Here is a 21,747-nt window from a genome sequence, read left to right on the forward strand (position 1 = left end):
TAAACTACTCTGCAGTCAGGCAAAAAGAAGAGTAAATAAAAGGCATTTCAAAATTGTATGTGGCAAGGATAAAATAAGAAAAGGGAAAATCTGGGGACCAGCAGGGTTGGGATCCAGACAGGCAGCAACAGTAATTATATACCACTGCCATTCCTTCTCCCTCATGCGTAATTCCACCCCCGCCTTTACAGTCCCTCGACACAAAAGAGACCCAACTTTCAGAAATGGGGTGCTGACTCGCTTGTTTTTGGAGAATAATGAAAGGCAATTCCATGTCTTTAGTGGGTTTTGTAAATTGTTTTCTAGGGTTGTAGACTGCAGGAAATGTCACTTGTGCCAAGGACCCAAAACCCTTTTGTGCCAACCTTTTCTAGAAAGGCTTCTAGAACAGGCCACAATAGGGAACATTCCCCAGGGAGATGAGGCATAGGCTGTTCTGTAGACATTTTACTGTTCAGAGAAAAGGTGGACCTCTCAAACCTTAACGTGTTCCTAAAGGTCCCAAAGTTCAGAGTGCCCGCTCTGCACATTTTTCTGCCTCTGCTGTTATCTCATGGCATTATCATGACCCTGGGCATGAAGCATGCTTACCAACACATATATGTAAACAGGTACTGCAGGTTCTTCAGACTCAAGGTAAGGCTGCCAGTTTACTTCCTTGCCCTTTGGGATAGCTAGAGCATGCATTGTCTTTACTGCAGTAGTATTCCATTGTAGAACCAAGGGCATTCACATATACCCTTACTTGGACAAATACCGAATTCTTGTCCAGACTCTGGAAAAAAACTGTTTAGAGCATTAACTTGCACCCAAAAATGTTTTCACAGTCTGGTGTTCTCTTTTTGAATCTTTCCCAGTTCATCTGATGCCTTCAAGAACAGTAGTTTCCTTGGGATCACTTCTGGGCTGTCTGTAGCAAAGATTTTTCTTCACCAGGCCACTTCTTAACATTTCTTACTATAAATGGGTGGGGAGGACTCTGGACAGTGAAAGGATTTGTTAGCATGCTGGATCAATGGCAACAGTTGTCATCATGGTTGTACTGGCAGGCTCACATATGAGGAGTTACAGGAATATCTGCAGTTTTTAGTAACAACTTACCCAGTCTCTGAAGAAAAACATTTCCCCCTTCTCCTTTGTGTACAGAAAGAGATGGGGATCCAGACAGGATCTACCAGATGTAAACCAATCTAGAATTGCCCTTTAGAGTTTCTTTTCAGACCCAAACCTTAGCAGTGGATGGCTTGGACTTGGCTGGGGTTGGGGCTTATTCTGATACCAAGGTCCAGAGCATCTGCAATAAGGATTAGCTCACAAACTACATCACTGTCAAAGAAATTATGATAGTTGATCTTTCTCAAGGATTTCAGGCAAGTCTGGAGACTTGGGATCTTGTATCCAGTAACAGATTACATGATTGTGATATATATTAGTAAGCAGGGTGGTATGCATTCTTACCACTCCTTTGTTCATATTAGCCATGGAAGCATGGAAGATAGCCCTGGCATCCCATTTAACCTTAAGGGCCTTACACATTCCATCTCAGAGTAAAGGCCTGGCAGATCAGCAGAGCAGATTTGCTGTATATCTTTACAAGTAAATATTAGAAACATCTTTGTATATCTTGCATACGTGAGATGCACCAAAAGTAGCCGGTTTTGCTTCTCTGAGCAGAGAGCAGCTAAGGTAGTTTTGTTCTAGAGCAACTTCCAAAGAAGTTTGGGCAGTGGATGCATTCTGAAATTGGACAAGTCTGTTTCTTTACGCTTATCCTACAAAACCCCTTTTCCCCAGTGTGATCTAGAAAGTAGAAGAGAGAGAGGGATAGAGATAAAAATGCTACAGATGGCCCTTTTTGCTTGAGTTAATATTGGTTCTTCCTCTGGCAGATGGCAGTTGAGGAACCAGTCACACTGCCAAAGCATGTGCACCTCTTAACATACCTGACGGGGTCCTTCGTACACCCATACTTTTAACCCTGAAAGTGGCAGCTTGGCTGATCTCACCCTGTTCCCCTTTGAGAAGCATTTGTCAGAAGACATGTTTTATACCATGAGGAAATTAAGCAGGCTTCCTATTCGAACACTGTACTTAGCTAAATGGAAACGTTTTTTCCTCAGGTGCCAAATGAGGAATCGAGCACCCACCACAGCAGGGATTGTCACTGATTCTAAAGTATCTTGCAGGCCTGTTTGCAGCTGGATCTGTCTCTTTGTTAATGAAGGTACATTTGTTTGCCATCTCAGCCTATTTACACAGGCACCCGACATTAATATACCTTTTCTTAGTAAAACTGTTTTTCAGAGGAGTGACTATAGTGTGGGACTTGAACTTTGTGCTGGGAAAAGTTGTCTTGGAGTCCCTTTGAACTAGCTGCTACTACCCCTTTGAAATTTTTGACTTGAAATCTTTCCTTTTCCATACAGATGGGAAACCTTTCTGAACTCCGGGATCATATGTGCAATAAGCCTATTGGCTTCCAAAGGCGCAAAGTCAGCTTGCATATAAATCCTTCTTTTATGCCTGAAGTGGGTGCAGTGCTAAGTTTAAACTAGACCATTTGCTTGACATTTCCCCTTAAAATGGAAAGGAAAGGATCTTGCACCGTGGCTGTTTACAAGCAGCTTAGAGGTTATCTGTATAGAAACAAAGGCCTGAGGAAAAACTGTCAATTTTTTTTCTTTTGGTTATAGGATCATAGGAAGTTACTAGGCTAATGGACCTAGGGCCCTTACAAGCCTAGCCAAGTTCTACCCTTATTTCCACAATTAGCACCTAATGCCCATGCCCAACAGGTATACAGGTGGAATCCCCGGGGTGAATGTACAGTTACCCATCCAGTCGTTCAGATTGCATTTGAAGAGATCCAGTGAGGTGCTGTGTTTGACATGAAGTGGGAGTCTGTTCCAAAGGTGTGGTAACCTGGTAACCTCTGGGAGACCAATCTGCCCCTCCAGCAGGTTCTGTTAATGTCACATATCAGGTTAAAGTCTTTAGAGCGAGTAACCCGTGTACAGTTTGACTTGCAGATATGCAGTATTTCCAATAAGGCAGGGTCAAAGATTGCCTTATATGCAAGGTGGACATCGCCTCTGAGTAGTCTGTATGAAGCAAAATAAAGTGACAGTAATTTCAGCCGATCCACATAAAATAGATGCTGAAGACTTTGAAATTTCCTTGTGAGGAACCTTTGTGGTTTCTCCAATTGCTGCACGTACCTGGAAAGGTACATACCAAAAGGGGCATTGTACTCCATTATTGGCCTGATGAGGGAAGAGTACAGGGAGGTTATAATTTCTTTTTTTTTTTCTGGAGGCAATGCCTACTTATGAGATGAGTGATTGTAGAATGCCCTTCTTACCACTGTGGAGACATGATGATCAAAGATAAGATTGCTGTCAACCTGTGTGCCCACATTTCTTACCACTGAGTGCGTACTTAAGGCGTTGCTATTGATGTGGTAGTTAATAGGAACATTGCTCTTACTGAAAGGGATGATGATACATTTTTTTGCATTGAGTTTAGGGCCATGCCATGGCATGAATCATTTGTTTGTGTAAAACTCTTGTAGCGTGTTGACATAATTTTAGATTCTGTGATCGCTCCCACTTTGCAGTTATCACCAAACTTTGTCAGCCACAGATCTTTAGTTTTTGTTTGTACTTCTGAGAAGTAGATTCCAAAAAGTAGAGGCCCCAGGACTGATCCTTGAGAAACACCACTGGTTACAGGTTTGCTGTTGGAGGTGGATTCCCCTGTTTTGATTATATGTGTTCTGTCAGTGAGCCAGTTAGTGACCCATCTAACGATATAAGGATTGATAACTAGCTGGGTGAGTTTGCCAGTGTTGCCTGAGTGGGGGATAATGTCAAATGCTTTGGCTAAGTCTGGGTAGGCTGTCTACACAGATTTCCCCTTGTCCAGGGCCTAGGTGACTGTCTCAAAGAAGTCTGACAGGTTTAACAGGCATGATCTCCCTTTAACAAATTCAAACTTAGTAGGGTCAAGTGATTGGAGGTTACCTGTATCTTTGTTGAGAAGGTCAATGATGATTCGCTTCATGGCTTTGCAGATAAGGCTAGTCAGACTAATAGCTCTGTAGTTCCCAGGGTCAGTGGAAATGCCACCTTTGTGCAAGGGAGTAACTGTGGCCATTTTCCATTCAGCTGGGAGGAAGCAGGTGCTTAGACTGTGATTGAAGAGAGTACCCATTGGTGTTGCTAATTCTTGTTTGAGCCCATATGGGGCACAGCCTGGGATGTTATCAGCTCCCATTGATGCTGTATTTTTGGCCTTAGAAAGGGCCTTTATGACCTGCTCTTTAGAGATACAAGGTAGGAGACAGGTGGCAGGGATGTCATGGAAAACTTGTGGTGGAGACAGGGGAGTGAAGTTTTCACCGAACCTGTCTGCCAACAGGTTAGCTATGCACACAGGCTCAGTGTATATGGCATTATTAACTACCAGTTTGGCCCAAATCTGGGTCTTTCCTTTTAAGTTATGGATGTAACTAAAGAATGCCTTATGGTTGTCCTTAGTTGAGGAAGCTAATTTGGATTTGTAGTTTGCTTTGAAGGACTTCACAAGAAGTCTTATTTGCTTGTTTAAGCTGAGGGGGGAACGTTCCAGTTTATGGCTTGCTCCCTCTTATTCTTAGACAGCAATTTCTTCCTCTTGTAAAGCATGTTAATGACAGGTGTCCGCCAGGCAGGTTTGTTCTTCTTTAAGGAACTTGTTTTGGTCCTATCCGGTACAGCTGAGTCAATGCAGTTATACAGGTGTTTGTATAAAATACTGGTGTAGAACTCTGCATAGTTGTCAATTCCGTCGGAGGGGTGTATTGAAGCTATTTATACCATCCCGTAGGAGGTTATAATCTTCTTTGGGGAAGTTTTTTAGTTTAATTGCTGATGGGGGGGGGGGGGGGGGGCAGGTGCAATAGTTACTTTGAATGATACTGATTTGTGGTCTGATCTCACCAGGGAAGACCTCACAGTGGGGGGTGCTATTGTGCCCCCCCCCCTCCCATATTGGTAAGCACCAGATCCAGGATGTTGGTAGCCCTTGTGGTTGTGTCAGCCAGCTGGTCCAGGGCATGGGAGTTAGTGAAGTCAAGGAACCTTTGGGCAAGTGAGTTTGAGCGCGAGTGATTTACCTAGCCAGTGTATGGGTAGTTAAAGTTCCCCAAAAGCATAGTGTTCAGATGTATCTTGATAGACTCAGGTAGATTCAAATAGTCAGAGTGGATGTCCTGATTCATGGAGGGAATCCTGTAGCTGGCAGTGACTTGAATAGGTGTCCTACCAACAGTTAATTGCACATGAAGTATCTCCAGGGACTCATACTGTTTAACCAGTCTGTAGGTGTATTTATCTTTAATGAATATTAATACACCATCTCCTTTAGTTTTCACGCCTTCAGTTTGTGGTCTAAACGTGTGGAATAGGTCTAACCCAGAATGGCTGGGGTGCTCTCCACAGCCTTGAACAAGGTCTCAATGACTGCACAAATGTCTGCATCTTCCAAGGTGAGGACTGCTTCCAGTGAGTGCTTCCAGGAAAGTAAATAATGTGGGAAGAAATAGCCAGGGAATTATTATGGCTAGGCTTGTATAGGCCCTAGGGCTGATAGCCTAGTACCAACCTATGAACCTATGAGTGCATTTTCACTCTTAAGACTCCTAGCATTTAGCAGTATAACCTTGATTTGTTTTAGGTGGAGTTTTTGTGTCGGGGAATTTTGTCTTTGAGACACTGCCTAAAAAAGGCACTATGGGGGTGATGCCTTAGCCAGTAGCCGAAATCCCAGGGCTGACAGATGGACCATCTTTGGCAAAGCATCAAGGTCTGTTGATCATGTCATCCCTGGTTGACAGATACTGGATCCCCTTAGAATGACAGCAGAAACTAAGTCAATTATTGAAGTCAACCATTTTCTGTTTTCAGTGAAGCATCATCCTAGGTGAAGGTAAAATGCTGCCTAAGGCTAGGGATATACCTGCCTGAGACACACAATCCAAGAGTTCAGTCATGTCTCTCTTCATGTAGTCCAGAGAGGTACATCTCAAGTCATTCATACCAACAATGGACTATGACGGAGTCATAACATAGCTGTTGTTGAGAGACTTGAGTGCATGTGTGATATGGCAGAACCTAGTACCTAACAGACAACTTACCTTGACCTTTCCTTATCCAGCCTGGTGAGAGGGACATCTGTGTGTCTTACGATGGAATCGCCTATAACTAATATGTTTGGTTTTGTGTTTTGCCTTAAGGGCTTCTCTGTTGAGACACTGGTGCATGAGCTATATATGTGTATTGTGTTCTGTAGAGTAAGTATTATGTGTATTGTGTTTGTGTTTGGAAGGTCTGTGGTGTTTAGGTATGTTTCTGGTGTGGACCTCTGCATATGTAAGTATGTGTGTTATGTGTTTGGGTGGAGTAAGAGGTGACATGTGCATGCTGACAACCCACTCATTGTCATATGTACTGACTGGTGTATGAGTGAGCATAGATTCAATGTTCTTAACATAGGTGCATCTCACATGTTGAGTTTGTATGTGGACTAGGAGTAGAGGGTTGTCTGTGAACATGAGGTAGTTGCTACACTGCCTCAGGAATCCCATGTTATAACTAAACAAAATGTTTCCATGTGGCTCACTCAATGCATCACCTTCTGTTGTTCCCATAGAATGACCCTACAAGGCAGGGTCTAGCTGCGCCTAATCAGGACTACAGTTGCTACACTGCCTTTACTTGAGGAATAGGTAAATTGGATATTCTTATGGTAGGCCCCTAGTCCTCTGCCCATATTTTTGTAAACATTATAGGCAGACAAGCTGTCTAGGGGTAGGGCAGGCTTCACCACTGCTGTTCAGCAGGGATTCCTACAACCTGTATTGGGTGAGTGGTCAGCCTCACTCCAAGGAGCACAAGCCTTGGGAAATTCCCAAAGTTCATTACTTCAGAAGTGATATATATAGAGAACAGTTTTTTATGGACATTACTTGAATATTTATTATTATACTAAAGTCCCTTTTGCTGTATAATTTTCCTCCCATGTTATTAACTTGTGGGCATCTTAAGATAGGAATGGATACCTTTTCATCCTACCCCCTCAATGTGTTCGTCATACACCCAAAGTTGTTGCTTCTTCTGGTCGTGATGCTAATGTGGAAACTAGTTTATTGGAGTAATTCTTCTGGCTTTGTTACAAACTAAAAAAAAAAACTCCACTCCCAGCAAGCATTCCTTACCTGGAAAACATTGATATGTGCTTTGTCGTAGTGTTTTTATTGGTCTTGAACCACGTCTCTGTGGCAAAGCACATTGAAACGACAGTGTTGTGAACTATCAGTTTATGACAGTTTTTAACTGTGACAGTAATTTGAAACCCAAGATATTTCCATACAGAGACGGGAAGAGCAAGAAACATCATCTGTAGACGAAAATCCCAATCAGGGAAAAAAAAAGCAGTTTAAGAGAAGACCTGCTTAATTTAACAGAATTGGATAAATATGATACAGAGGCTGCCAAAGGCAAACAAGGCACAGATTGACAAAAAAAATAATAAGGCTAATAAATGAAGTAATTGGGACTATGAAGAGAGATCCACACAGTGTTAAAGAAATTAATAGAATACATTATTCTGCAGTGAAGCTATTAACAGACAAGGTATTACCAAGAAAGCATAAATTAGTAAAGGGAAATAAAGGGGCATATAGATCTTGACCATGGAAGAGTACTGACTAGAAACACTTGTAAAAAACTTAAAAGTTTCATTATTGGAAGAATGCAGAAAAGGAAATTGGTCTAAAAGACTTTTAGAAAAGTGAATGAATTAAAACAAAAATACTTCAAAACAGATCAGGATTTAAGTTATATTTTTGGTAACAATAAACTAAAAATCTCTGTGCAGGCTGAAAAACTTGGGGGATGCACTGAGTAATATAAAGAAATTATACAAAACAAACGGTTTAGGGCTAACCTATAGAAATTCTACAGGGAGTAAGGAAAGAAAACGGCAGTAGTTAAGATACCGCCAAGAATAGAGGAAATTAAGACATTCTGGAAAAATATCTGAAGAATCAGATGAATACTATACAATAAGGAGGCTGCATGGAGAAAAGAAAGTAAAAGAGCAGTTAAGAGAGACTGCTATAGAAGATATGGATTGGAATGAAGTAACTTCTGAGATACAGAGAAAGTTTAGAAAGGCTCCTAACCAGAAAGCACCAGAACCAGATGCTGTGCCTAGGTTTTTGTTAAAGGTATTGACATCTTTGCACCATGATTTAGGCTTGAGTAAGAACTACTTGTGTACACCCTGAAATGACACCAGATTGGCTAACAATGGAGAACACCATATTCATCCTCAAAAGTGAACCAGCAGAACATTCACCCTGAGAACTATCAACCAATAACCTGTCTGTCAGCAATGTACAAATTATATACAGGAACTGATGGAGATTGAATTGTTATCTAAATAGCTATAAATTCTATCATGTCCATAGAACTGAATAAGAATGAGAGATTCATATGGAGTAAAAGATCATCTTTTGTTAAACAACAATGGAGACCCGTAAAAACTAACAGAAACCCCAGTATGTCATGTATAGATTACAAAAAAAGCCTTTGATACCATCAAGGAGACTCTATTACACTAACACCAGTGAGGGACGTTCAGTTGGAACAAAAAAATGATGTACGCAAGTGTTTCCAGATGCAGCTCTCTGCACCAAGTGTAGTTTCCCTGAAGAGCATACTCAGTCTGGAGGCTGGGTTTCTCCCTCTCTCCAGGCCCCCAGTAAGACTCCCCACTGGCAGAACTGTAGAGTTGCATCCTCATCTAAGTGTTCCAAGCCAAGTCCTTTACCACCCTCTCTTTGAAACCAGTACTGTGTGCCCCTGCTCCAAGTAGCTCACACACACACACACACACACACACACACACACACACACACACATACACACCTGGGAAAGGCTGTCACAGATTTACTAGCTCTCCTACCTTTGCCCAGACTGTATGGTAGTTATACTGTCACCAGCCAACTACTTAAGGCTCTTTTATAGGATACACAATTATACTGAGTATAATTTAGTATTAGAACAAATGGTAGTGTTTGACCAATGCAGCAGAACGTTCAAACGTGGCCACAGTGTCGCCAAAGAAATGTACTTTTAAAGGTTAAAATATTTCCTAAAAGACCAGCCGCAATGAAAAGTTTAAATATATTTAATAATAAATAATAAAAGAACATGAAGATACGGAACATATATTTACAGTAAACACCAGAGTTTAAATCACAGGAAATATTAAAAATAACATGATGGATAGATTCACACAGATATTTTCCTTACTGATGTAAAGAATTACTATTCCTTGGTTACTTTCTAAAGCAAGGGAAGATGACGTGGGTGAGGGGTCCTAGTTTGTCAGGTTTCACATACAGACTGTTCTTAGACTTCTGTCTCGTATAGTATTAAAACATCATTTCAGTGCTGGATTACAGAATGAAATCACATACATCTTTGACTCTGGTTCCCACACTCCCCCTTTGCTAGAAACTGAAGCAGATTTTAGCACATATGTGTTACCATACACAGAGCATTGCTGATATGTTATTACATTATAAAACCATTTCAAAACTTCCACCCTTCCAGGGCAGCAATTAGTTCACCCCAAATGACAATACAGTAGGATTTCTAGCCCTGGTTTTCAGACATTTTGTCTCTGGCTACAGTCAGAACTGTAAGATACAATCTTTATGGCCTAAACCAGGTAATTTAATTTCAGACTATTTTTCAAAGTTAGCTGGACTGAGATTAACCTCTTCTCTTCCAGTGCCCTCTGTTACAGTATATTCATTTCAACAGTTACAATACAGTCCGACATACAGGTGTATTTCTTTTCTGTCCAGCAGGACCCACTGTTGGTACATTTTTAACACAAGCAGCTTTACAAATACATTTTCAACACAAGCAGCTGTACAAATCAGTTTGATATACAAATGACATACAGTTCGTTACAAAACTCAAGCTAGCTATGCTGAAATATGTTACACATCTACTGCCATACTTCTCCTGGCATAGCTGGCAGTACCGCTCATCATCACAGATAGTGCTCTTCATTCCCGGATTATAGAATGCTTTCAGATGTACAAGACCCATCACACTTTGGTAAATTATATTGTAGTAACTGTGAAGAAATGGCAAACCATTTTGCAGTTGAATCACAACAAAGGATAAATTGCTCTCCATGGTGTGAAAATCCAGTACGGAATATTTCAAGGTGATTCTTTATCACCATTACTGGTATGTCTTGCTCTCTGTTAAGCTAATTTTACTCAGTAGCACACGAGTTCGGGGGTCCCAACTAGGGTGTGCAAAACCAGTTATGAACTTAGAGTAGTTACCAGTATCAAGGATAACCACAAGGCATTCTTCAGCATCATCTGTCAGTACCCCATCCTGCTGTGAATTTATCCCTAGTGACATTTCCCACTGCAACCCATGGGTGATATCGTTGCACATAAATTTAAAGCCAACTTCATGCACCCCCCTCCCTTTACCCACCCAGTTTCTCTCTCTACCACCTGTAACTGCCCTAGATGAAGTCACATCAGCACACTCCAAAAACAGAAATGCTAGTTCCATAGGTCCTGACAAAACTATGGGTTGTCTACAAGTAGGTATCACATAGCTCAACCCATTTGTAATTTTTTAACCTTGGTCTCGCATAGGCTATTTTTCTGAAATCTGGAGAGTAGCTATAGTTGTGCCTGTGCACACGAGTGGCCTCATGACAGACCATGGAAACTGTCGACCTGCTTTAATAATTATGTGACGTAGGCTATCTTCAGACCCTTGGTTTTAATTAGTTTGTACGTTTTAAAGGAAGGCCATGTTGATTCAACCAAGTTGATTCTTTGCCAAAGTCACAGAAGCTTTAGACAAGGGTGAGACTGTCCACACTGCCTGCTTAGACCTTGCCAAGACTTCTGACACCATTTCCCATGCCAGTGTCATAAGCAGATTCTTTAGTCTCAGTATTAACCCTTGCATTATTCACTGGCTAGCAATTTGGCTTACTGACAGAACTCTCATTATAAACATGGGAGCAACCGCCTGTAGCTGCAGAGATGCCACAGACTGTGTTTCACAGGGCTGTGTCTTGGGTCCGTTCTTATTTGACATTTACTTCTCAAAACTGAACACTGGCATCCAAAGCCTCTTGGTTCTCCTCCAGCTCCTAATAATGTGAAAGTTGTTCTTGCTTTAAAATTCCACCCAGGCCAACCATGGAGTGTCATTTGGTGATAAATCGGTTCTTACCTTGCTGAATGAACTTTGCGGGAGACTTTCTGTGGTGAGTTATCCCCCTCCACCTTTGACATGAAGTGTGCTTGATTAGTGGTTTGGGTAGACTGGCGGTAGCAGAGGTTTGGTGTTCTGTCCCGTTGCAGTGTGTGACATCACTGCGTGTGCTGGCATAGCATATGCACACCTGCAAATGAGTGGACTTTTCTGGGAAAAAAAAAACTGCCAAACTGTTCTGCAGGTTAGGAGGGGTTCTCTTGTAGGTCAAGTGACTTGATATAAATCTATAATTTATGGTGAGTACATTGCATAATTATAGTTCTGTTACCTCTAACAGTGTATGTCTCTGCCTTGTCATTTTTATCATCTGATCATGCTGTCCTGCATCACTGAGATGCACTGAATAACTCTTACTACAGAAGAAAGGAATATAATTTAGCCTTAGCAACAGCTGTAAGTGGAGCTTTGACTTTGGCAGTGTGTTGAAGGCCAAGCATAGATCATTTGTTATTTTCAACAGAGGTCATCATATGACCTCACTCTGTCTTTCGGAGTTCTTTCTTAGACATCCAGCCAGGTGCTCTGGTGCATGACTAATAATTTTCAAACTGCCGAGCTGGGTACAAGACCCCCTTCCTCCCAAAATAAGTATGTTTTTTTCCTTGAAGTTGATGATAAAGGCAGTATTATTGCATTTGAATTTAGCAGTGTAGTATAAAATGAATGGGCTACTAATAAGATGGGTCTTTATTGGATCATCTGGTGGGTCCTGTGGTGTGTGCCTTAACTGCATTTTGAATGCTGTGTGACCTTGATCAAATGGCTCGAGTCCTGTATTTGGTGGGCTGCAGTAATCAAGAATAACGGGGGGGGGGTGACTTGCTGTAGAATCAATTAGGCTCATGAATACAGTACAGTTGTAAAGGAAGAAGTGGGCAGGTAAAACTGTCTGACCTGAATATAAATGTTGAAGTAACTGAAGCCGGAACATAAGGGCATTTTCTTTACTTGGCTTGCACCTTTTTCTTAAAACAGGTCGGCTGGCAACGGGAGACTGTAATAAAAACATCCACCTTTGGAATATGCAGGAAGGAGGAACGTGGCATGTTGATCAGAGACCCTTTACAGCACATACCAAATCTGTAGAAGATATTCAGTGGTCACCTAATGAGGCCACGGTAAGAACTTAAGTCATTAAGTCCAAATATTGACCATTTTATTTTTTCCATGTGTTAACTCGGCAGGTCCATCAAGTATGGGCACCTCTTTTCTGGCTCAGCATGGTTTTATTGTCTTGTTGCTTTGCGTCCCAGTCCCTGAATGCAGATTGAGGAGATCAGCAAGTACAGGATGAAGCACTCATTTATTTCCTTAAATCACTCTACTGGTACATGGGTAGTACATCAGGTGCACACAATTAAGGCTGTCATCACATATTTAATTATAAAATAGTCTGCATTGATCATTTTACATGTTTGCTGTGCAGGATATCTGAATTCTTCTAGTGGATTCTCCACAACTCTCCATTCACTTGTACTTTTCGTGCAAACTGTGCAGTCTTGCACATATTTTTTTGTCCTTGCAGTGTCAATGGCACAACAGGTAGCACACACACCTTTGGTGCTAGAAGACCAGAAGGCTGTGGGTTCTGCTCTCCCTCCCAGTGCCCGGATTGCTGACACTACAGTGCAGCATTAGCAAGGTGCTGCACTCCTGAATGTTGTTCTTCAGATGAGACACTAAATCAAAGTCCCATCTGCTTTAGTTGTGCTAGCTATGATGGATGCAAAAGATTCCATGGTACCTATCGAAAAGAACAGGGAAAATTCCTTGCTGTCTTGGTCAGAGCTCCCCTATTAATACCAATATCACCTCTGGTCTCCCCTAAAAAGAGGCAACTAGCTGAATGGGATTAACCTAGTCAGTAAAGGGTAAATTAAAAGTAGCTGCCTTCTTTGTTCATTAATTTCATTTCACATCTTTCTCCCCTTAGCTTCCTTTCAGTTATTACCCTTCTCAAGGTTTGCAAGTTCATCTCTCTCATATTAGATCCCTCGCCTGATTCTCTGTCTTCTTTTTACTGTTTACCTCCTCCCCTGCTAAGATTGGAATTCATCATCGCACTCTCTTCCTATAGTGTTTTGAATTTTATCCAGTTAAGTAGGCACAGTTCCTATTTGTTTTTGGTCTCAGTTTTCTCTATCTCCCTTGAGTCCTGTATCATCTTACCCACATTTTTCTCACCCATTCAGATTCCCATAGAATGTGGATTAACCCTACATTTTCTTTGCTACATTTGTTGTGCTGTTTCTTTTTCTGCCTGTAAAGGGATATATGGGTGTAGTACCTTCTTGATTTGATTCTTTAGATCCCATGCATGTTGTAATGACTTTAATGCTTATGAAATTTGTACCATCTCTCCAAAGTAGTCTTCTAGTGGTAACCACAAAGTAGGGCAAAAATAGCTAAGAGCACTAAACAAAAGTGAGCAGCAGTTCAAACCAAAGATATGACCAAAAACGTGGAATGATGTAAATATAATAAAATTTATTCCACAGAACTTCACAGATGCAAAGATTTAGCGCACGCTTTCGTAACAAACTTCATCAGAATCATAAAAGTTCAAACAGCACCACATTTTAAGTACCCCTCCCCATAAAACCTTATCCAATGAAAATTGTTTATCAGTTAATAATTAATATATCCCATTCTTTAGTCTTCTACTGGTCCCAGTCTTATGTCATCCTCCAGTTTTCTTTTATGGTCTTTGTCTGGTGTGCCTTCTTCCTTCCTAGTTTTGGTAAATTAGGCCCAACCCCTTTTATCTTAGCCCCTCCCATTGTCTTATATCTTCTTAAACATTTTATCTGATGCTGTCAGTCTTCATTTATCCTTGACATTTGGGACTGTGTTCTGATTCTCGGAAATCACTCAGCCGTTATAACAGCTCGCACAAGCCAAAAACTCTCGAGCTAAGTCTCTACCCAGAATACTCCTCTCCAGATTACCTCAGATCTCATTTGCCACTCTCGTAGCAAGACGCATTAGCCGGATTCTCTCTCAGCTAAGTAAAAAGTCTTCATAGTTCTTTTAAAAAAAAAAAACTTTCACCGGGAAACTTTATCACGGTAAGTGGAAAAGTTTTTCCTTTTGGGCACACAGTAATGGTCTTAATCCTTCCAATTGAGAAGGTATTAGAATTTCTAGCTATGCTTTTCACACAAGGAGTTTCTGCTTCTACAGTTAAGGTTCAGTTAGCTGCTATTTCACATTTCCACAATGGCTTTGAAAGGTCATCATCTAATCTCCCATAGATTGTATATAGTGTTTATGAAGGGAGCCTTATGCTCAAAACCATCTTATAAGGATCCTTTAGTTCCTTGGGGTCTGACTATGGTTCTGTAGTCTTTGGTCCTTTCCCTCTTTGAACCGGCAACTTCCTATGACTTGGCTTCTTTCATGGAAGACCATTTTTCTGATAGCCATTACCTCCACCAGAAGATTTTCCAAAATACAAGCACCATCTTCAAAACCTCCATCTTTAATTTTTCATAAGGATAGAGTTTCTCTAAGAACCGACCCATTATTTCTACCAAGAGTGGTCTCAGAAAAGAATACTAATCCATTGACTTAGCTGTTTTCTTCCCATATTTCTCCAACAAAGGTGAATTGCTTGCATTTGCTGGATGTTCACAGGCAATTACATTTCTGTCTCAGCAGAACTAAAGAATTCTGAAAGGCGGACCAATTATTTGTCTCCTTTTCTGGTCCTTCTCTGGGGAAATCTGTTTCAAAAGTCACCTTATCAGAGTGGTTAAGGGACTGCATTACTTTCATGTATAAAACAAAGAATCTCCAATTACCAACACCAGTGCGAGTGCATTCTACTAGGGCAATAGCCACGTTTGCTGTTTTCTATTCCAAGACATCCATGGATGAAATATGCACAGCAGCAATTTGGCTATTCCGCATACCTTTATTATTCATTACAGGTTGGATCTGCTCTCCAGGGGAAGAGCGTCTTTTGGCTCTATGGTTCTCCGGAATATCCTTCTATAAGGCTTCCCAAGGTACAAAGTAGCTGAGGACTCTGTCCAAAATGTCAAAGAAAAATGAAGATTAACAACATCAGATAAAGAAGTTATGTACTTACCGTAATGTTCCATCTGTGTTGTCAATCTTCATTTATCCTTGACACCCCACCCTCCATCCCCCTCCTGCAGACTCTGTGCAGGTTCGGATGCTTGTCCTGTTTATTTTATCAGGTATAACCTTGGACATAGCCTTTTCAAGTCAATATAGCTATTCTTCTGTTTTACTGTGTAGCTGCAAACTCGATCTGAGATAATCTGGAGAGGGGATGTTCTGGGTAGAGACTTAGCTCAAGAGTTTTTGGCTTGGCGAGCTGTTGTAACAGCCGAGCTGGTTGTGAGCATCCGAACACTGTCCCGAATGTCAAGGATAAATGAAGATCGACAGCACAGAGGGAACATTATGGTAAGTGCATAACTTCTTTTTTCACCATTTCTCTGTTTATCCCCTCTCTTCCCATCCTTGCAGCACCATTTCTTGAGCCTGTCTGCTTTAGAACTTTTTAACTTGGTGATGTCTTTGCATTGTCATTTCATTTTTGCCCCCCCCCTTTTTTTTGTTTTGCTGTTCCCTGTCCTAGTTCTTGCCTTATGCACCTGACGTACTCTGTCCTGACATGGCTTTTAACCTTTATTAGGCTTTTCTCTGTCTGGTATTTCACTCTTCATTTTAATCATGATTCCATGTCTTCTGTCCCCCACTTCCACTTTACTTGTTCCAAAAACCCATTTCTCTCACCCTACACCACTGGTGAGTATTCTAAGCCAAGGCATACCTCTCCATATAGGGTGCTGCCAGCCTCCCTGCTTCCTGTGCACCCCATGTTTTTTAACTGCTACCTGTGCTACTCCTCCCCTCCATACAGTTTTATTGCACTTCATTTAGATAGCCTGTATTAAGTGATGTCCTGACTGAAGTCACTGTTTCAGTATTTCTAACACATAGGTTATCTCCTCTGCCATCTGGCAGGGACACCAAAGCTTTACTTTCCCAGTATGGTATGTCCATTGTGTGACCTCCGCTCACAGGTAGAAATATATAGACAGATGTAAGAGTGTAATTCCTCAGACTGACTCTCTATCAGCCCAAATGCAGGTCACATATCCATCAGACTGTCTTTTTGTCATTTGTACCATTGATTTGAATACTTGAATAAGTGCCCCGTTAGGGAACCTTCTTTTTATATTTCTTAAATGTTTTTCTTATCAGTATTAGATGTCACTGTGGAAGGCTAAGTGCGAGTGGATAGGCAATCCTGTACAAAGATTTACATATCTAGTGTCTTTTTTTGCTTAGGTGCAGAACATGACTACAGAGCTTATTACATCTGCCAGTCCTTTGATCAAAAGACTTTGTGGTCTCATTTGTCTTCATTTAACATTTACTTGAAGACCTAAAGTCTCACATGCTTGTCCCATTCCAGGATTGCCATTCCCATGTTTGTCTTTCTTCCTGCTCCCAAGGTTTTGTCTCTAACAAATGTTTTTCCATTCTCTGCTTCATCTGTCATGGCTAGGGAGTTTCTCAGGATTCTTGGGTTTACTGCCTCCACCATTTCCATGCTTCCTCTTGCCAGGCTTCATACGAGGTAGCTTCAGCGGTACCTCAAAATGGTGTGGCTTCAACATTGTCACCCCCTGCAGTTCTCTGTTCCTTTGCTTCCTTATCTGAGACTTCAGCTCCAGTGGTGGATTCATAGGTTCATAGGTTCATAGGTTCATACTAGGCTATCTGCCCAAGGGCATTTATAAGCCTAGCCCATAGTTATTTGGCTTTCGCCACCCCTTTAGTTTGAATAAAACTGTGCCTATTATTTTGCTGTGCCTCTGTCAAGCAGTGACACTGAAGTAATCCCTGGGGTATATCTGCGATTTCCCATCCATTGGGCAAGATTCCTCTTGAACAAGGCCAGCGAGGTGCTCTGCCTCACATGTATCGGGATTTTGTTCCACAGCATAGGGAGTCTCTGGGTGATCAATCTGTCCCTCCAGCACGTTCTATTAATAACCGTGTCAAGGTTTAAGTCTCCCGCCCTTGTGGTTCTGAGGGATCTAGATTTTTTGAGGTGAAGCATATTCATCAAGTCTGGGTTTGACATGGCCTTATATGTCAGGCACAGGTCACCTCTGAGCAAGCGGTATGAGACTGAATAGAGCTGGAGTTCTTTCAGTCGGGCAGCATAAGACATATTTTTGAGACCCTTTATCCTTTTGGTGAGGAACTTTTGGGGCCTTTCCAGCTGCTGCAGGTGTCGGGTCAGATACATTCGAATGGGGCATTGTACTCAATCATAGGTCTAATGAGTGATGAGTACAGGGGGACGATGACATCCCTTGATCTAGATGTGAATCCCTTCATGATCAGGTGGGCAATGTAGAAGGTTTTCCTAACTACTTTAGCAACATGAGTGTCAAACGAAAGGCTACTGTCAACCTGGGTCCCCAGATCCCTGATGACTTCTTCTGTGCTCAGTGGATTGCCACCTATATGGTAGCTAGGGGTAACCTTGTTTTTCCCGAAGGTTATGACTATGCATTTCTTGGCATTTAACTTTAGGCCATGGCTCTGGCACCAGTTATCCGTTTCTGTGAGGCCCTTCTGAAGGATGTCTGTGTCAGATGTGTTTTCGACTATGGCGCCCAGTTTGCAGTCATCTGCAAACTTTGTCAGCCATAACCCTCCTGCGTTTGCTTGTACTTCAGAAAAGTAGATGCCGAACAAGAGTGGACCCAGGACTGTGCCCTGTGGGACACCACTTGTGACAGGCTTTGAGTCTGACATGGCTCCAGCAACTCTGACCCTATGGGTTCTGTCACTTAGCCAGTTTGCAACCCATCTTGTGATGTATGGGTTTACATTCAAGCTGATGAGTTTTTCGATGATACCCGAGTGGGGTATTGTGTCGAAGGCCTTTGCCAGGTCAAGGTAGGCTGTATGGACTGCCTTTCCTCATCAATGGCCTTGGTGACTGTCTCGAAAAGTCAACCAAGTTTAAAAGGCATGATCTGCCTTTGACAAAGCCAAACTGGATTGGATCCAAAGTCTGCAAGTTCCCTATGTCTTTATTTATGAGTTCCATTATGATCCTCTCCATGGCTTTGCAGATAAGGCTTGTCAAGCTAATGGGACGGTAATTTCCAGGGTCGGTGGAGGCACCGCCTTGTGAAGTGGGACCACAGTCGCCGTCGCCACTCCTTGGAGTGCGTATCCTGAGGTGAGGCTAAGATTAAACAGCTGTCCTAACTGCAGGTTTAATTCCTCATTGAGTTCATGGAGCACACAGCCGGGGACACCATCCGGTCCCATGGATGCTGTGTTTTTGCTTTGGAGAGCAGTTCTCACCTGGGCGTTGGAGATGTTTGGGGGGCTACAATCCTCTGGTATAGATATCTCTCCTTTTGGGGGGGAGAAGTTTGCACTGAACCTGTCAGCCAGTATGTTGGCAATGTGTGTAGGTTCAGTAATCTTCACATCATTTTGAACTAATTCTGAGCATATCTGGGAGTTTCCTCCTAGGTTTCTAACATAGCTAAAGAAGGCCTTATGATTGTCTTTTGAGTCCTTGGCGATTTTTCTCTCAAAATTTGCCTTGGATGATTTTATGAGAGCTCTTAGTTTTTACTTATAATGATCAAAGGTGTCTTACCTTTCAAGGATTTTGCTCTATCTTGTAGTAGCTTCCTCCTTTTGTTGTAGAGCTTGTTTATGGCTGGGGTCCACCAGACTGGACGCTTGCCTTTGGTACAAAGAGTCTTAGTTTTGTTTGGGATTGCCTGATCCATGCAGTCCTGTAGGTGCTGGTAGAAGGCATTTGTAAGTGATTCAGCGGTTTGAGTAATGTTTACCACTGGCTCAGGGGCCTTAAAGGAGACCACACTAGTTTTTAGAAGTGTGAAGTCGGCTTTTGAGAAGTTTTTCACTGTGGTCTTTTTTATTTCAGGTGGGGGCAGGATGAGGACCTCCAGCGAGATTAGTTTATGATCTGATCTCACCAGTGAGGGGTATACTTCCGGTGTTGAACATTGTGATCCCATGTTCGTGATGATGAGATCAAGTATGTTTTCTCCTCTTGTGGGGATGGTGACTAGTTGTTCCATGGCATTTGAGTTTATGAACTCCAGGAACCTTTGGGCTAGAGTGTTTGGGCTTGAGTAGTGTTCCCAGTCTATATTAGGGTAGTTGAAGTCACCTAGTATGATGATGTTTGGAGATACATTTATCCCCTCCAATGTTTTCAGGAAGGCCATGTGAGGTTCCTGAGTTTGAGAGGGTAGCCTGTAACATGCTACAAATTGCAGAGCAGTCTTGCCTATGGTTAATTGCACCTGGATGGTCTCCGATGCATCGTGCGTTGCCACCAACCTTGAGGTGTGGGTGTCCTTTATGAATATGGACACCCCCCTCCTTTCTTGGTGTTGTCCGGATTTTGGGGCCAGAACGCATGATATGAGGTGAAACCTGATAGTGCTGGGGTGCTCTCAGGAGCCTTGAACCAGGTTTCTGTCGCAGCACAGACATCGATGTTCTCCATACTGAGAAGGGCCTCGAGTGCGTGCATCTTGAGATTGAGACTTCTGGCATTGAGCAGCATTACCCTTAGTTTTTTCCTTTTTGTGTTCTAGGGTGGTAGGTTTAGAATTTGAGCCTTGCCTAAAAAGGCACTATGGGGTGGCAAGAGCCTTTGCCAATATCCGGAAGCCTAGGGGTGACAGGTGCAAGCCGTCCCTTGAAAGCAGCGTGGCTTGTCCAGCATGTCATCCCAGGCAGACAGACATTGGATCCCCTTTGAATGACACCAGAATTTAAGCCAATTATTAAAGCTGATCATCTTATCACTGTATTGTGGCATCATTCTAGGTGAAGGTAGGATACTGCTCAAGGTCAGGGTCATACCTGCCTGGGCTACATAATCAGAGAGCTCCTCAATGTCTCTTTTCATGTAGTCCAAGGAGGTGCGTCTCAGGTCGTTGACACCAGCGTGGACAATGACTGAGTCGTACTTGTACCTGCTGTTGAGAGACCTGAGTGCTTGCGTTATGTGGCGGATTCTAGCGCCCGACAGGCAGCTTACTGTGACCTTCTCCTTACTCAGTCTGGTGGCGGGGCGTCAGTGTGTCTGACTATGGAGTCACCTATGACAAGTATGTTTGGTGTTGTATTTGGCCTTAAGGGCAGTGACTGCTTTGCACACTGATTTTGTTGTTTATGTGTTGTTTGTGTGGTGTATTGAGTTTGCAGTTGCTTGGGTGTCTGCTTTGGAGGCCTCTGCTGTTTAGGTAAATTTTTACTCAGAGCCTCCGAGTATGTCTTAGTGTGTTTATGTGTTTGATTCAGTGGTGTGGTTGAGTTATGTGATACTGGTATTGTGGTGTGTGTAGTTGCCTTCTCCTCCTGCCTGGTCTTGCCAGTCCTGAGTTGAGAGAGCTCAGCCTCCAGTCTGGCTAAATAAATTACTCTCAATCTATGGTTGCCCTGTAATGCCCTTGCCATGTGTGCTAACATTATGGAGAACCTTGTTGCCTTTCAGAATCTGGTGTACTTCTGAAAGCAAACTTAAGTGCTGTGCAGATCTGTTGAAGACTTGTGGATGAGTGCCTGTACTAACAGCACTCTGCTTCTTCTATTGAAAAAGACACTCGGGCGGATTTAATAAAGCCTGCACAATCATTTTTCTCTGTCTGCACATTGCGGAATGAAGTGCAAATGGCCACAGAAAGTTTTAGAGTCAGTAAGTGCTGTGTAGAGGCGCACACCTCTGTGTAAACAGGGTAAACACCATGGCATGCTAATTACAGCATAAGCAACTGAATTTAATCAATCAGTCCAAAGCGGTTTACAATACAATTACAAAACAATAGGTTTATTCGACAAGCTATAAAACATCTGTGTAGACTCCGTGCTGGTTTTTGCTGCAGGTTCTAAAACTTTGGGAATACAGAAACGGAAAGGAGTCTGCAGGACAAAATGTTAGGGGCTGCTGCTGCTTTAATCCACAGTTATAGGCTGAAGTCAGTGCTGCTGCTAATAGACCTAGACTGAGAAGGAGAAGCGTTTTCAGGCCCCGTTTAAATTTTCACAAGTTAAGTGATGTGGAAATTGTGGAGCTCTGCATAGTGGACAGGAACACACTACAGGAACTCTGTGACATCTGCAGTCCTCAACTGAGAGCCAGAGCCAACCAAAAGGAACCGGTTCTAGTGGAGACAAAGGTATGTGTAGCCCTTAGAATCTTGGCTACAATTACTTTTCAGAGACCAACAGGGGCATCCTGGGGATGTCTCAGGCATCAACATCCAGGATCCTCCACAAATTACTGAATGTTATGCTGCAACATACC

The 21,747-nt window shown here is 42.4% G+C and overlaps 1 protein-coding gene across 1 annotated transcript in view; it reads left to right on the forward strand.

Annotated features, from left to right (window-relative positions):
- The window catches only part of GRWD1 (glutamate rich WD repeat containing 1), a 296,620-nt gene that overhangs the window by 118,047 nt on the left and 156,826 nt on the right, over nucleotides 1-21,747 (forward strand). Inside the window, exon 5 of the mRNA XM_044081555.1 lies at nucleotides 12,354-12,496. Within this exon, the coding sequence (XP_043937490.1) occupies nucleotides 12,354-12,496 (143 nt within the window). The remainder of the gene's footprint in view (nucleotides 1-12,353; nucleotides 12,497-21,747) is intronic.

Source organism: Protopterus annectens, chromosome 1.part1 (assembly GCF_019279795.1).
Source record: "Protopterus annectens isolate FY-2018-M chromosome 1.part1, PAN1.0, whole genome shotgun sequence".
In the NCBI taxonomy this organism is placed as follows: Eukaryota; Metazoa; Chordata; order Ceratodontiformes; family Protopteridae; genus Protopterus; species Protopterus annectens.